Source organism: Entelurus aequoreus, linkage group LG27, assembly GCF_033978785.1.
Source record: "Entelurus aequoreus isolate RoL-2023_Sb linkage group LG27, RoL_Eaeq_v1.1, whole genome shotgun sequence".
NCBI classification, from domain to species: Eukaryota; Metazoa; Chordata; class Actinopteri; order Syngnathiformes; family Syngnathidae; genus Entelurus; species Entelurus aequoreus.
Window position 1 is genome coordinate 1,946,897 of NC_084757.1, and position 17,750 is coordinate 1,964,646.

General features: G+C 40.0%; 1 protein-coding gene across 1 annotated transcript in view; it reads left to right on the top strand.

Moving 5' to 3' along the window:
- LOC133644068 (lipoma-preferred partner homolog) overlaps positions 1-17,750 on the top strand; it is a 320,875-nt gene that overhangs the window by 234,330 nt on the left and 68,795 nt on the right. The window contains exon 5 of the mRNA XM_062038391.1: positions 7,761-7,883. Coding sequence (XP_061894375.1) covers positions 7,761-7,883 — 123 coding nt within the window. The remainder of the gene's footprint in view (positions 1-7,760; positions 7,884-17,750) is intronic.

Here is a 17,750-nt window from a genome sequence, read left to right on the forward strand (position 1 = left end):
TTCCACAACATAACTAGTTAGTTTGACGTGTCATCAGTGTCATCTTCCACAACATAACTAGTCATCAGTGTCATCTTCCACAACATAACTAGTTAGTTTGACGTGTCATCTTCCACAACATAACTAGTTAGCGTGACGTGTCATCAGTGTCATCTTCAACAACATAACTAGTTAGCGTGACGTGTCATCAGTGTCATCTTCAACAACATAACTAGTTAGCGTGATGTGTTATCAGTGTCATCTTCCACAACATAACTAGTCATCAGTGTCATCTTCCACAACATAACTAGTCATCAGTGTCATCTTCCACAACATAACTAGTTAGCGTGATGTGTTATCAGTGTCATCTTCCACAACATAACTAGTTAGCGTGATGTGTTATCAGTGTCATCTTCCACAACATAACTAGTCATCAGTATCATCTTCCTCAACATAACTAGTCATCAGTGTCATCTTCCACAACATAACTAGTTAGCGTGATGTGTTATCAGTGTCATCTTCCACAACATAACTAGTCATCAGTATCATCTTCCTCAACATAACTAGTCATCAGTGTCATCTTCCACAACATAACTAGTTAGCGTGACGTGTCATCTTCCACAACATAACTAGTTAGTTTGACGTGTCATCAGTGTCATCTTCCACAACATAACTAGTCATCAGTGTCATCTTCCACAACATAACTAGTTAGTTTGACGTGTCATCTTCCACAACATAACTAGTTAGCGTGACGTGTCATCAGTGTCATCTTCAACAACATAACTAGTTAGCGTGACGTGTCATCAGTGTCATCTTCCACAACATAACTAGTTAGTTTGACGTGTCATAAGTGTCATCTTCCACAACATAACTAGTCATCAGTGTCATCTTCCACAACATAACTAGTTAGCGTGACGTGTCATCAGTGTCATCTTCCACAACATAACTAGTTAGTTTGACGTGTCATAAGTGTCATCTTCCACAACATAACTAGTCATCAGTGTCATCTTCCACAACATAACTAGTTAGCGTGACGTGTCATCAGTGTCATCTTCCACAACATAACTAGTTAGTTTGACGTGTCATCAGTGTCATCTTCCACAACATAACTAGTCATCAGTGTCATCTTCCACAACATAACTAGTTAGTTTGACGTGTCATCTTCCACAACATAACTAGTTAGCGTGACGTGTCATCAGTGTCATCTTCAACAACATAACTAGTTAGCGTGACGTGTCATCAGTGTCATCTTCAACAACATAACTAGTTAGCGTGATGTGTTATCAGTGTCATCTTCCACAACATAACTAGTCATCAGTGTCATCTTCCACAACATAACTAGTCATCAGTGTCATCTTCCACAACATAACTAGTTAGCGTGATGTGTTATCAGTGTCATCTTCCACAACATAACTAGTCATCAGTATCATCTTCCTCAACATAACTAGTCATCAGTGTCATCTTCCACAACATAACTAGTTAGCGTGACGTGTCATCTTCCACAACATAACTAGTTAGTTTGACGTGTCATCAGTGTCATCTTCCACAACATAACTAGTCATCAGTGTCATCTTCCACAACATAACTAGTTAGTTTGACGTGTCATCTTCCACAACATAACTAGTTAGCGTGACGTGTCATCAGTGTCATCTTCAACAACATAACTAGTTAGCGTGACGTGTCATCAGTGTCATTTTCAACAACATAACTAGTTAGCGTGATGTGTTATCAGTGTCATCTTCCACAACATAACTAGTTAGTTTGACGTGTCATCAGTGTCATCTTCCACAACATAACTAGTCATCAGTGTCATCTTCCACAACATAACTAGTTAGCGTGATGTGTTATCAGTGTCATCTTCCACAACATAACTAGTCATCAGTATCATCTTCCACAACATAACTAGTTAGTTTGACGTGTCATCTTCCACAACATAACTAGTTAGCGTGACGTGTCATCAGTGTCATCTTCAACAACATAACTAGTTAGCGTGACGTGTCATCAGTGTCATCTTCAACAACATAACTAGTTAGCGTGATGTGTTATCAGTGTCATCTTCCACAACATAACTAGTTAGTTTGACGTGTCATCAGTGTCATCTTCCACAACATAACTAGTCATCAGTGTCATCTTCCACAACATAACTAGTTAGTTTGACGTGTCATCTTCCACAACATAACTAGTTAGCGTGACGTGTCATCAGTGTCATCTTCAACAACATAACTAGTTAGCGTGACGTGTCATCAGTGTCATCTTCAACAACATAACTAGTTAGCGTGATGTGTTATCAGTGTCATCTTCCACAACATAACTAGTCATCAGTGTCATCTTCCACAACATAACTAGTCATCAGTGTCATCTTCCACAACATAACTAGTTAGCGTGATGTGTTATCAGTGTCATCTTCCACAACATAACTAGTCATCAGTATCATCTTCCACAACATAACTAGTCATCAGTGTCATCTTCCACAACATAAGTAGTTAGCGTGACGTGTCATCTTCCACAACATAACTAGTTAGTTTGACGTGTCATCAGTGTCATCTTCCACAACATAACTAGTCATCAGTGTCATCTTCCACAACATAACTAGTTAGTTTGACGTGTCATCTTCCACAACATAACTAGTTAGCGTGACGTGTCATCAGTGTCATCTTCAACAACATAACTAGTTAGCGTGATGTGTTATCAGTGTCATCTTCCACAACATAACTAGTCATCAGTGTCATCTTCCACAACATAACTAGTCATCAGTGTCATCTTCCACAACATAACTAGTTAGCGTGATGTGTTATCAGTGTCATCTTCCACAACATAACTAGTCATCAGTATCATCTTCCACAACATAACTAGTCATCAGTGTCATCTTCCACAACGTAAGTAGTTAGCGTGACGTGTCATCTTCCACAACATAACTAGTTAGTTTGACGTGTCATCAGTGTCATCTTCCACAACATAACTAGTCATCAGTGTCATCTTCCACAACATAACTAGTTAGTTTGACGTGTCATCTTCCACAACATAACTAGTTAGCGTGACGTGTCATCAGTGTCATCTTCAACAACATAACTAGTTAGCGTGATGTGTCATCAGTGTCATCTTCCACAACATAACTAGTTAGTTTGACGTGTCATCTTCCACAACATAACTAGTTAGCGTGACGTGTCATCAGTGTCATCTTCAACAACATAACTAGTTAGCGTGATGTGTCATCAGTTTCATCTTCCACAACATAACTAGTTAGCGTGATGTGTTATCAGTGTCATCTTCCACAACATAACTAGTCATCAGTGTCATCTTCCACAACATAACTAGTCATCAGTGTCATCTTCCACAACATAACTAGTTAGCGTGACGTGTCATCAGTGTCATCTTCCACAACATAACTAGTTAGTTTGACGTGTCATCTTCCACAACATAACTAGTTAGCGTGACATGTCATCAGTGTCATCTTCCACAACATAACTAGTTAGCGTGACGTGTCATCAGTGTCATCTTCCACAACATAACTAATCATCAGTGTCATCTTCCACAACATAACTAGTTAGTTTGACGTGTCATCTTCCACAACATAACTAGTTAGCGTGACGTGTCATCAGTGTCATCTTCCACAACATAACTAGTTAGTTTGACGTGTCATCTTCCACAACATAACTAGTTAGCGTGACGTGTCATCAGTGTCATCTTCCACAACATAACTAGTTAGCGTGATGTGTTATCAGTGTCATCTTCAACAACATAACTAGTTAGCGTGATGTGTCATCAGTGTCATCTTCCACAACATAACTAGTTAGCGTGATGTGTTATCAGTGTCATCTTCCACAACATAACTAGTCATCAGTGTCATCTTCCACAACATAACTAGTCATCAGTGTCATCTTCCACAACATAACTAGTTAGCGTGACGTGTCATCAGTGTCATCTTCCACAACATAACTAGTTAGTTTGACGTGTCATCTTCCACAACATAACTAGTTAGTTTGACGTGTCATCTTCCACAACATAACTAGTTAGCGTGACGTGTCATCAGTGTCATCTTCCACAACATAACTAATCATCAGTGTCATCTTCCACAACATAACTAGTTAGTTTGACGTGTCATCTTCCACAACATAACTAGTTAGCGTGACGTGTCATCAGTGTCATCTTCCACAACATAACTAGTTAGTTTGACGTGTCATCTTCCACAACATAACTAGTTAGCGTGACGTGTCATCAGTGTCATCTTCCACAGCATAACTAGTTAGTTTGACGTGTCATCTTCCACAATATAACTAGTTAGCGTAACGTGTTATCAGTGTCATCTTCCACAACATAACTAGTTAGCGTGACGTGTTATCAGTGTCATCTTCCACAACATAACTAGTTAGCGTGACGTGTTATCAGTGTCATCTTCCACAACATAACTAGTTAGTTTGACATGTCATCTTCCACAACATAACTAGTTAGCGTGACGTGTCATCAGTGTCATCTTCCACAACATAACTAGTCATCAGTGTCATCTTCAACAACATAACTAGTCATCAGTGTCATCTTCAACAACATAACTAGTCATCAGTGTCATCTTCCACAACATAACTAGTCATCAGTGTCATCTTCCACAACATAACTAGTCATCAGTGTCATTTTCCACAACATAACTAGTTAGCGTGACGTGTCATCAGTGTCATCTTCCACAACATAACTAGTCATCAGTGTCATTTTCCACAACATAACTAGTTAGCGTGACGTGTCATCAGTGTCATCTTCCACAACATAACTAGTCATCAGTGTCATCTTCCACAACATAACTAGTTAGCGTGACGTGTCATCTTCCACAACATAACTAGTTAGTTTGACGTGTCATCAGTAGGGATGATACTCGAAACCGGTTTTCCCGGTTGTTTGATAAGAAAAGAACCGAGTCCTCACGCTCGAATCCCTTTTTGAGAACCGGTACCCGTTATCGAGACCACTATAGTAAAGGAAAAGAGTTGATTCTTTTTTCGAATCCCGTCCCGACCAGAAATGCTCCGGACATCACAAGAAATGACGTCACGTAGCTCAGTCATTAGGCGCAGATAGCGAAAGCAGGAAAACAATGGACGGGAAAAAGCGCTCCAAGGTGTAATAAAGTTCAAAACAAAAGCTATAATCCATCGAATAACTTTACTGAGAGATTTGAGCAGGGTACAAACACATGACCAACACTTTTACCACCAACCGGAAACATAGCAACCAGGCTAGCAACGCACCTCCTTTACGGCAGCTGTCGCAACGTTCTTAAAACAACCGCAGCACATACATATATATATATATATACAACACTGCAGCACATACATATATATACAACACATCTCCCTTTTTTAACTTTTGTTTTTCTTTCCTTGTAAACGTTACAAAATCACACTGCATATGTGTTGTCTGTCTAATTATAAATAATGCAGACGAGGCGTGTTGGCTGAGTTCTTGACGTTTACTTTCACGGGTGACGACATGCAACAACACTTTTCGGGGCTACCGCGCATGCTCGTCACTCCCGTTGCATGCTGGGTAGTGTAGTTGTTATATTCCCTAGCTCATAACATCTTTCCCCCTATAAAGAAATAATGTTAACTCAATAAAGTGTATTTCTTTTTTTAGCTTTAACTTTTCATTTTTTAGCATTGTAACCACATTTGCAAACAACTTTTCTCTTCGTAGAATTTTCTTTCAATAAAGAAATAAAGTGCAAAAATGTCAAACCACACCACATTAAAAAAAAGGGGCAGGCCGCATAAAAAAAAATTATGGCTGGCCACTATTAAAAAACTGGCCACTATTTAAAAACTGGCCACTATTAAAAACTGGACACTATTAAAAACAGGCTACTATTAAAAAACTGGCCACTATTTAAAAACTGGACACTATTAAAAACTGGACACTATTTACAACTGGACACTATTTACAACTGGACACTATTAAAAACTGGACACTATTAAAAACTGGACACTATTAAAAAACTGGACACTATTTTAAAAAATTATGGCTGGACACTATTAAAACAAGTCGTTACAAGTCGTTACAAGGCGTTAAAAGTCGCTGGCCACTTAAAAAATGTGGCTGGCCACATTAAAAAATGTGGCTGGCCACCTTAAAAAATTGTGGCTGGCCACCTTAAAAAAAAGTGGCTAACCACCTTAAAAAAGTGGCTATCCACCTTAAAAAATGTGGCTGGCCAGCTTAAAAAAGTGGCTGGCCACTTTAAAAAAAAACTGGCTGGCCACCTTAAAAAAGTGGCTAACCACCTTAAAAAAACGTGGCTGGCCACTTAAAAAAACGTGGCTAACTACCTTAAAAAAAGTGGCTGGCCACATTAAAAAAAGTGGCTGGCCACATTAAAAACGTGGCTAACCACCTTAAAAAAATGTGGCTGGCCAGCCTTAAAAATGTGGCTGGCCATCTTAAAAAAAATTGTCTGGCCACATCTAAAAAAAAATCTGGCTGACCACGGTAAAAAAAAACAGGGGCTGGCCAATTTTAAAAATAGGGGCTGGCCACATTAAAAAAAAGAGGCAGGCCGCATAAAAAAAATTATGGCTAGCCACTATTAAAAAACTGGCCACTATTTAAAAAATGGCCACTATTAAAAACTGGACACTATTAAAAAACTGGCCACTATTAAAAACTGGACACTATTAAAAAACTGGCCACTATTAAAAAAAATTATGGCTGGCCACTACTAAAACAAGTCGTTAAAAGTCGCTGGCCACTTAAAAAATGTGGCTGGCCACGTTTAAAAAAAGTGCTGGCTACATCTAAAAAAAAAAAAAAAATATGGCTGGCCACATTAAAACATCTGACTGGCTACGTTTAAAAACAGTGGCTGGCTATATTAAAAAATGTGGCTGGCCACTTTAAAAAAAAAACTGTGGCTGGCCACATTAAAAAAAAGTGTGGCTGGCCAATTAAAAAATTGTGGCTGGCCACATTTAAAAAAAGTGCTGGCTACATCTAAAAAAAAAAAGAAGTGGCTGGCCACATTAAAACATCTGACTGGCTACATTTAAAAACAGTGGCTGGCTATATTAAAAAATGTGGCTGGCCACTATTAAAAAAAAAGTGTGGCTGGCCACTTAAAAAATTGTGGCTGGCCACATTTTAAAAAAGTGCTGGCTACGTCTAAAAAAAAAAGAAGTGGCTGGCCACATTAAAACATCTGACTGGCTACGTTTAAAAACAGTGGCTGGCTATATTAAAAAATGTGGCTGGCCACACTTAAAAAAAAGTGTGGCTGGCCACTTAAAAAATTGTGGCTGGCCACATTAAAAAAAAGTGCTGGCTACATCTAAAAAAAAGAAGAAGTGGCTGGCCACATTAAAACATCTGACTGGCTACGTTTAAAAACAGTGGCTGGCTATATTAAAAATGTGGCTGGCCACTTTTAAAAAAAAACTGTGGCTGGCCACATTAAAAAAAGTGTGTCTGGCCACTTAAAAGTCGCTGGCCACATAAAACAAAACATTGCTGGCCACATTTATAAAAAAAACCCAAAAAAACCTACCAAGTTATGACTCTTAAGACGTATACATGTAAAACCAGCTTAACAAGCTAGCATGCTAACAGTTAGCATGTGTTGAGTACCAAGTTATGACTCTGAGGTGTACGATGGCAAAATATGCAAAAAGAAAGTTAGCATGCTAAAGCACAAGTGTAATGGCTGTAAAATGGCCACAAAAGTTAGCATGTTGATGCAAAGAGGCAACACCACACAGCAAACAGCGCACACAAACTGACGCCACCTGCTTCCTGCTTCCTGGCAGGTGGGAGGAGCCGGGAAGACGCTGGAGGAGCGACGCTCTAGTCTGGACGCTGAGATCGATTCTCTGACCAGCATCCTGGCAGACCTGGAGAGCAGCTCACCTTACAAGCCTCGACCCGCCCAGGTGAGTCACCTCTGCTATGTTAGCATTTACGCTACTTTGCTTTGTTGCTACTTCAAAATCATGCTTTCATACTTTGTGCTATTTTAGATGTATGCTACCTCATCCTATGTTAGCATGCTACCATTTTAGCTAGTTATGTATGTTTAAACCTAAAAATCATGGAAATTGGTACTTTGTGCTATTTTAAATGTATGCTACCTCATCTTATGTTAGCATGCGACCATTTTATGCTACCATTTTAGCTAATTCCGTATGTTTAAACATTAAAATCTTGGATTTCGCTACTTGGCGCCATCTTAGCATGTTCACTTCTCCTATGATAGCATGCTAACGTATGTTAGCATTTCAGCTAATTTTGTTTGTTTAAACATAAAAATCATGGATTTTGGTTGTTGGCACCATCTTAGAAGTATGACCATTTCTCCTATATTAGCATGCTAACGTTTTATGCTAGCATTTGAGCTAATTTTGTTCATTTAAACATAAAAATCATGTTTTTTGATACTTGGCGCCATCCTAGATGTATGCTACCTCATTCTCTGTTAGCATGCTATCCCTTCATGCGACCATTTGAGTTGGTTATGTATGTTTGAACATAAAAATCATGGATTTTGGTACTTTGTGCTATCTTAGATGTATGCTACCTCATCCTATGTTAGCATGCTACCATTTTATGCTGCCATTTTAGCTAATTCCGTAAACATTAAAATCATGGATTTCGGTACTTGGCACCATCTTAGCATGTTCACTTCTCCTATGATAGCATGCTAACATATGTTAGCATTTCAGCTAATTTTGTTTGTTTAAACCTAAAAATCATGGATTTTGATACTTTGTGCTATTTTAGCTGTATGCTACCTCATCCTATGTTAGCATGCTACAATTTTATGCTGCGATTTTAGCTAATTTTGCATGTTTAAACATAAAAAAATCATGGATTTTGGTACTTTGTGCTATCTTAGATGTATGCTACCTCATCTTATGTTAGCATGCTACCATTTTATGCTACAACTTTAGCTAATTTTGTATGTTTAAACATAAAAATCGTGGATTTTGGTTGTTGGCACCATTTTAGAAGTATGACCATTTCTCCTATATTAGCATGCTAACGTTTTATGCTAGCATTTGAGCTAATTTTGTTCATTTAAACATAACAATCATGGATTTTGGTACTTTGTGCTATTTTAGATGTATGCTACCTCATCCTATGTTAGCATGCTACCATTTTATGCTACCATTTTAGCTAATTCTGTATGTTTAAACCTAAAAATAATTATTTCGGGTACTTGGCGCCACCTTAGCATGTTCACTTCTCCTATGATAGCATGCTAACGTTTTATGCTAGCATTTTAGCCAATTTTGTTAGTTTAAACATACAAATCTGAGTTTTTGATACTTGGCATTGTTCATTTTCTTCTAAATTAGCATTTTAACGTTAATTAAATTCAGATGAATATTTCCTACAAAAGTGATTGTCATTTTTTCATTACTTTTGATAATTGTATGGATCTCGCAAGTGTAAAATAATCATTTAAAAGCACGTTAAATGGCGACGCTTTAAACATGAATTTGCTTGTCGATCCTTCTTCTTTGGGACGTGACGTGGAAAAGCCCAAGCAAAAAGCCGGGGGAGTGAAGAGGCTGAGACAAATAAATGTGATTATTCAGTTTGTTTGACTCGACCCATATCACAAGTTGATCTTTTGCAAGCGTATTAAAAGAAAGACGAGGCCGCCCGGGGCACTTCACTAAATAGTTTGACACACTAAATGTAGGACAGGCTCTTCATGGGACAAAGAACATCACGCTGATGACATCGCCGCTAAAATAACTGTCAATAATTCCAATAAAGAGGGCAAACAAATAGAGGAAAAGTAGCATAACAATGAAATAGAATGCATAGTGACGGATGCATATATCCACATTCATCCATAATTAAGAGTTACTTCTTTTATATGACTATAGTCATATTTTAAATAGCTAATGTTCCATCTTGTACTCTTTTCCTTTTTTGCATCGTCTCATGACAAAGTGCTTTGCACTGTGGACGGCCTTGAAGTAGGAGGCAAAGAAGAGGAGTCCTCCCTGCTTCCCTTCTCGGGCCGACTTGAGATAACGGACACAATGGGCGGGCGTGAGGGCGGGGGGGGAGAGATTGAGGAACAGAATGTTTTCGTGATGGTTTTCAGACCGATCTGGACCGGGCTAAGGAACGCTTGGGTGCTGGGTTGGTCTCAGGTTTGTCCTCTAAGCTTTGAGAATAAACCACAAAATACCAACTACTGCCTGTTGATTGAATATAAACATCAGTTTATTGCCATAAAAAGAATCTGGGAGAGACTAGCAATTTGAATTCCCCATTGGAGGAATGCTGGTCGACGCAACAATAGATGATATAATAATAAAGCAGTATTGTTTAAAAAAAACAATACAAAGAAAAAAACTAATTTAACAGTTACTTATTCATCGGACAAAATTCCAAATATTTAATGTACATTTTCATCATAACTTGCCAAAGATGTGATTTGAATCATTTTTAACACTTTTTCGTTTTCTTCCCACGTGAAGTAACGTGAGGCAGGGGTGAAAACCTTCTCTGATTTCAGATCAATACGCATTGAATAGTTCCAGCTGCAACACCACCACTTTCGCACAGAATGTTACACCATATTGCCAAAAGTGTTTGGCCACCTGCCTTGACTCACATATGAAGTTGAAGTGCCATCCCATTCCCGACCCGTAGGGGTCAATATGACCTTTTGCAGCTATTACAGCTTCAAGTCTTCTGGGAGGGCTGTCCACAAGGTTGCGGAGTGTGTTTGTAGGAATTTTCTACCACCTATAGTGCATTGGTGAGGTCACATACTGATGTTGGTGGAGAAAAGGCCTGGCTCTCAGTCTCTATTCTAATTCATCCCAAAGGTGTTCTATCGGGTTCAGGTCAGGACTCTGTGCAGGCCAGTCAAGTTCATCCATGTCTTTATGGACCTTGCTTAGTGCACGGGTGCACAGTCATGTTGGAAAAGGAAGGGGCCCGCTCCAAACTGTTCCCACAAGGTTGGGAGCGTGGAATTGTCCACAATGTTTTGGTATCCTGGAGCATTCAAAGTTCCTTTCACTGGAACTAACTCCTGAAAAACCAACCCCACACCATAATTCCTCCTCCACCAAATTTCAGATGAAAATGTTCAACAAAAACAATCGTCATAATGCATCGACTAGTTCCAGCTGCAACACCACTCCCTTTTTTGTAAAACATGACCTCCTACTACCGCATACGACTCGCTCAGAGAACGCCTTCTCTGATTTCTTATCAACCTTTTTTTTTTTTAAATTTTAATTAATGATTGCTGTATTGCATCTATTACGCCCAGCTGCAAAAACACTCTTTTTTTTGTAGAACATGATTTCCTGTGTGGCTTCCACTCGTTTCGAGGGCAAACAGCCCGCCTACGCCAACGCCTTATCCGGATTCAGATCGACATTTTCAATAATTAGTTCCAGCTGCAACACCACTCCCCATTTTTGTAAAACATAACCTCCTCTTTGCGTACGACTCGCTCAGAGAAAGCCTTCTCTGATTGCAGATGAAAATGTTCAACAAAAACAATCGTCGTAATGCATCGAATAGTTCCAGCTGCAACACCATGGCCCTTTTTTGTAAAACATGACCTCCTACTACCGCATACAACTCGCTCAGAGAACGCCTTCTCTGATTTCTTTTCAACTTTTTTTTTTTTTTAAATTAACGATTGCTGTATTGCGTCTATTACGTCCAGCTGCAACAACACTTTTTTTTTGTAGAACATGATTTCCTGTGTGGTTTCCACTCGTTTCGAGGGCATACAGCCCGCCTCCGCCAACGCCTTATCCGATTTCAGATCGACATTTTCAATAATCCATTCCAGCTGCAACACCACTCCCCATTTTTGTAAAACATAATCTCCTCTTTGCGTACGACTCGCTCAGAGAAAGCCTTGTCTGATTGCCGATGAAAATGTTCAACAAAAACGATCGTCATAATGCTTTGAATAGTTCCAGCTGCAACACCACGGCCCTTTTTTGTAAAACATGACCTCCTACTACCGCATACAACTCGCTCAGAGAACGCCTTCTCTGATTTCTTATCAATCTTTTATTTTTTTTTATTTTAATTAACGATTGCTCTATTGCGTCTATTACGTCCAGCTGCAACAACACTTTTTTTTGTAGAACATGATTTCTTGTGTGGTTTCCACTCATTTCAAGGGCATACAGCCCGCCTCCGCCAACGCCTTATCCGATTTCAGATCGACATTTTCAATAATTAGTTCCAGCTGCAACACCACTCCCCATTTTTGTAAAACATAACCTCCTCTTTGCGTACGACTCGCTCAGAGAACGCCTTGTCTGATTGCCGTTGAAAATGTTCAACAAAAACGATCGTCATAATGCATCGAATAGTTCCAGCTGCGACACCACTCCCTTTTTTGTAAAACATGACCTCCTACGACCGCACACGACTCGCTCAGAGAACGCCTTCTCTGATTTCTTATCAACCTTTTTTTTTTTTTATTAACGATTGCTGTATTGCGTCTATTACATCCAGCTGCAACAACACTCTTTTTTTTTTGTAGAACATGATTTCCTGTGTGGTTTCCTCTTGTTTCGAGGGCATACAGCCCGCCTCTGCCAACGCCTTATCCGATTTCAGATCGACATTTTCATTCATCCGTTCCAGCTGCAACACCACTCCCCATTTTTGTAAAACATAATCTCCTCTTTGCGTACGACTCGCTCAGAGAAAGCCTTCTCTGATTGCAGATGAAAATTTTCAACAAAAACGATCGTCATAATGCATCGAATAGTTCCAGCTGCAACACGACCTCCTACTACCGCATACGACTCGCTCAGAGAACGCCTTCTCTGATTTCTGATCAACCTTCTTTTTTTTTTTTGAAATAAATGATTGCTGTATTGCGTCTATTATATTACGTCCAGCTGCAACAACACTCTTTTTTTCTTTTCTGTAGAACATGATTTCCTGTGTGGTTTCCACTCGTTTCGAGGGCATACAGCCCGCCTCCGCCAACGCCTTATCCGATTTCAGACCGACATTTTCAATACTTCGTTCCAGCTGCTACAACACTCCCCTTATACTCGTTTGCTTGTGACAAAGGCAGCTAGCCATCTAAATAGTGTGCCTGCTCAGAGTTGACGCTGAACATTTTGCTTTGTGTACGTATGTATTTGTTTTAAAGACTCTGTTGTCAAGGAAACGCTGCTTTGAAGGCAAGATCCTGGTGCTTCAAGGTCAAAAAAACAATTGAAGGGAAGAAAGAACATGACTTTTTATTCTCATATCTCTCCGTAACGGACATCTTTCCCACGCCGGGACCAATCAAACACGGTGGAAGTGCAGCGCCAACATGGGAGTCCAAAGCGGCCTGAAAGCTTTTGTCAACACGGCTTAAAAAATTGATGGGCACCTGTCCGGAGTTAGCGTCCACGCTAACTTAATGTATGGCCGCCCCGTTGGCTTTACTTGACGGGGGTGGAGGTTTATTTTTAGCTTTAGAGTACACACACACACATGTTTTAATCATCAAATGTTGGAAACGAGGCGTTTAGTTTTTTCAGCGCGATGCTGAGAAGATTTAGCTTTCTATTTGATTGTTTGATTCTTTTTAATACATATTTTGGGCATATGTGCACACACACACACTCCTCAGCTGATGCTGATTCTAGCTGATTAACTCAGGTTGACCTTTTCCCCTCCCCAGCTGCTGCTGTCAGTCTGGGCTCCGCCTCCTTCGCCACATTATCCTATAACCCGGTTTGTGACGAGTAGGGCAGTCCTCCACGCAACTTTTTCCCCCATAGCGATATTTCAGCTCTGGCCACTACCGATATTGACGCGATACCAGCAGGGATCCTTACACGCTCGTATTACTTTTGTCGCGTGGAATGTTACAAAAACAACAATAGTATGTACAAAAAGCACCAGACTATTTAGTATTAACCATCTGGAATGGGCCGACGCTGTCTTTAAGTGGAAGCGGAGTGGTAATTGTTTCCTGCCGTAATACTTCATGACGTTGAATGATGCGGACACGCTTGTTACTGGATACTTTCTAATACTTTGTATGTGTAAGTAACATGCAACTATGATTATTTGATACGTTATTTGACAATATTAGACAGCAATATTGTATAATATATTGTATGTTTTTTTTTGTTTCAATTATTTATTATTGGTATTATTTTTGTTTATATTGTATAGTATCAGTCCCTCCAGGAATTTGCCGTGTTGAGCCTTGCTGTAAGTGCAGTGTTTCCCATAAACTGCCAAGATACCTGTGGCGGTGGGGGCGTGGCTATGGGCGTGGTCAACATGACATCATAGAACAATTTGCATAATTTACTACAATGATATGATTTTCTCTAAAAAGGCTCAAAAAATGTATACTTACTAACGAATAATAACAGTTTTGTTTTAAACGTCCATCCATTCGTCCATTTTACAATATAATTACAACACTTTATGTACATATTTATATACAGATTTGAACAATAAGTTATTCACTGAAATATATTTATTAATTGTGGTTCTTACGAAAAATATATCTTATAAAATATAAAAGCTAAAATGTCTCTTAAAGCTCTGCCCCTTTAATTAGTGCATACTAAATAATTTAACTTTAGCCTACTACTACAACCATATTATTTACCAGCAACATAAAGTGAAACAGAGGCAGAGGTGTCCTGCCACAGTCAGTAACAAATAAACAGAAAACAGTAGTGGTCAAATACAAATAAGGCAACAAGAGAAGTATCCTACACTTCTCTTTTGTAAAGGAAATCTGAACAGGCTATATGGGCATCTACATCAACTATATGATTTGCCTGAGAAGCTGGACAGGACCAAAAAAAAAAAAAAAAAAAAAATTTTTAAATTTTTTTTTTTTTTTTTTTTTTTTAAATTTGTGGCGAACGTAATTCTTTCGTGGCGGGCCGCCACAAATAAATGAATGTGTGGGAAACACTGAAGTAGGTTAAATATGAATATTGACTATGATTAAATAAAGTAAAATTACCAATTTAGTGTTAGTGTTTGTTAGGGAATAGATGGGACCCGAGGTGAAAAAGGTTAAGAACCCCTGCTCTAGGGAAGACAGAGGGCGGCCGATGATCTACTCCGCTGTCCCGGTCACCTGCTACAGGGCCTTCCTGTCTACAACAGAGCAGGCATCAAACCACACACTCATATCATTTGACAAGGTTCATTAAGTAGGTTAGATGTAATTATTGAATATGAATAAGATCAAGAGTAAGATTACTAATTTTATGTTAATATTTGAGTTGGCCCCGGGGGCCTTCTGTAGTGGAAAAGTTGGGCCCTGAGGTAAAAAAATTTAAGAACCTCTGTTCTAGGGAAGGCAGAGGGCGGCCGATGATATTCTCCGCTGTCCCGGTAAGATTACTAATTTAATGTTTCTGTAGTGGAAAAGTTGGGCCCCGAGGTCAAAAAAGTTAAGAACCTCTGTTCTAGGGAAGGCAGAGGGCGGCCGATGATATTCTCCGCTGTCCCGGTCACCCGCTACAGGGCCTTCCTGTCTGCAACAGAGCAGGCATCAAACCACACACTCATATCATTTGACAAGGTTACTTAAGTAGGTTAGATGTAATTATTGAATATGAATAAGATCAAGAGTAAGATTACTAATTTAATGTTAATATTTGAGTTGGCCCCGGGGCCTTCTGTAGTGGAAAAGTTGGGCTTTGTGGTCAAAAAGGTTAAGAACCTCTGTTCTAGGGAAGGCAGCGGGCGGCCGATGATCTTCTCCGCTGTCCCGGTCACCCTCTACAGGGCCTTCCTGTCTGCAACAGAGCAGGCATCAAACCACACACTCATATCATTTGACAAGGTTTATTAAGTAGGTTAGATGTAATTATTGAATATGAATAAGATCAAGAGTAAGATTACTAATTTGATGGCAATATTTGAGTTGGACCCGGGGCCTTCTGTAGTGGAAAAGTTGGGCTTTGTAGTCAAAAAGGTTAAGAACCCCTGTTCTAGGGAAGACAGAGGGCGGCCGATGATCTTCTCCGCTGTCCCGGTCACCCGCTACAGGGCCTTCCTGTCTACAACAGAGCAGGCATCAAACCACACACTCATATCATTTGACAAGGTTTATTAAGTAGGTTAGATGTAATTATTGAATATGAATAAGATCAAGAGTAAGATTACTAATTTTATGTTAATATTTGAGTTGGCCCCGGGGGCCTTCTGTAGTGGAAAAGTTGGGCCCTGAGGTAAAAAAATTTAAGAACCTCTGTTCTAGGGAAGGCAGAGGGCGGCCGATGATATTCTCCGCTGTCCCGGTAAGATTACTAATTTAATGTTTCTGTAGTGGAAAAGTTGGGCCCCGAGGTCAAAAAAGTTAAGAACCTCTGTTCTAGGGAAGGCACAGGGCGGCCGATGATATTCTCCGCTGTCCCGGTCACCCGCTACAGGGCCTTCCTGTCTACAACAGAGCAGGCATCAAACCACACACTCATATCATTTGACAAGGTTTATTAAGTAGGTTAGATGTAATTATTGAATATGAATAAGATCAAGAGTAAGATTACTAATTTTATGTTAATATTTGAGTTGGCCCCGGGGGCCTTCTGTAGTGGAAAAGTTGGGCCCTGAGGTAAAAAAATTTAAGAACCTCTGTTCTAGGGAAGGCAGAGGGCGGCCGATGATATTCTCCGCTGTCCCGGTAAGATTACTAATTTAATGTTTCTGTAGTGGAAAAGTTGGGCCCCGAGGTCAAAAAAGTTAAGAACCTCTGTTCTAGGGAAGGCACAGGGCGGCCGATGATATTCTCCGCTGTCCCGGTCACCCGCTACAGGGCCTTCCTGTCTGCAACAGAGCAGGCATCAAACCACACACTCATATCGTTTGACAAGGTTAATTAAGTAGGTTAGATGTAATTATTGAATATGAATAAGATCAAGAGTAAGATTACTAATTTAATGTTAATATTTGAGTTTTCCCCGGGGCCTTCTGTAGTGGAAAAGTTGGGCTTCGTGGTCAAAAAGGTTAAGAACCCCTGTTCTAGGGAAGGCAGAGTGCGGCCGATGATCTTCTCCGCTGTCCCGGTCACCCTCTACAGGGCCTTCCTGTCTGCAACAGAGCAGGCATCAAACCACACACTCATATCATTTGACAAGGATTATTAAGTAGGTTAGATATAATTATTGAATATGATTAAGATCAAGAGTAAGATTACTAATTTGATGTTAATATTTGTGCCTTCTGTGGTGGAAAAGTTGGATCCCGAGAATGCATTAAAAAAAATGTTTTTTTGTCTTACATAGAGATTGTGAATGATAGGCAACTCTTTAACATATCCAGAAAAGACATTTTTAACACAGTTCAATGAACATTGCATCATACCCAACACTCAGCAACTACAGCAAGTGTTGGGCCAACTCTCGGACGGCAGCATAGACGCTGGTTCCAAACGTCTCTGCCTAATTGCGTCCTCACTCGCGTTTGTGATACCCACTCACTCATTTTGGGGCATCGCAGGACGACCCAGCGGAGCGCTAAATCCTCCCCGCCAGTGTGTTGTCGGAGGGCCGGGCCTGTCCGAGCGCATCAGCTCTGTTTTGGGGGAGCTAACGAGGAGTCGTAGATGGGTGTCAAAATAGAGCGCTCGTCAAGCGCCGCTCGCTGGCTGCTTTTGCTGCGCTGACCCATGCTGCTTCCTGTAAGACCAGCAGAAAAGGCACTTTCTATGAACATGCTCCTTGTCGCCCCCAAAAACATCCCCTACATTCACTATATTGCCAGAAGTATTTGGCCACCCATCCAAATGATGAGAGTCAGGTGTC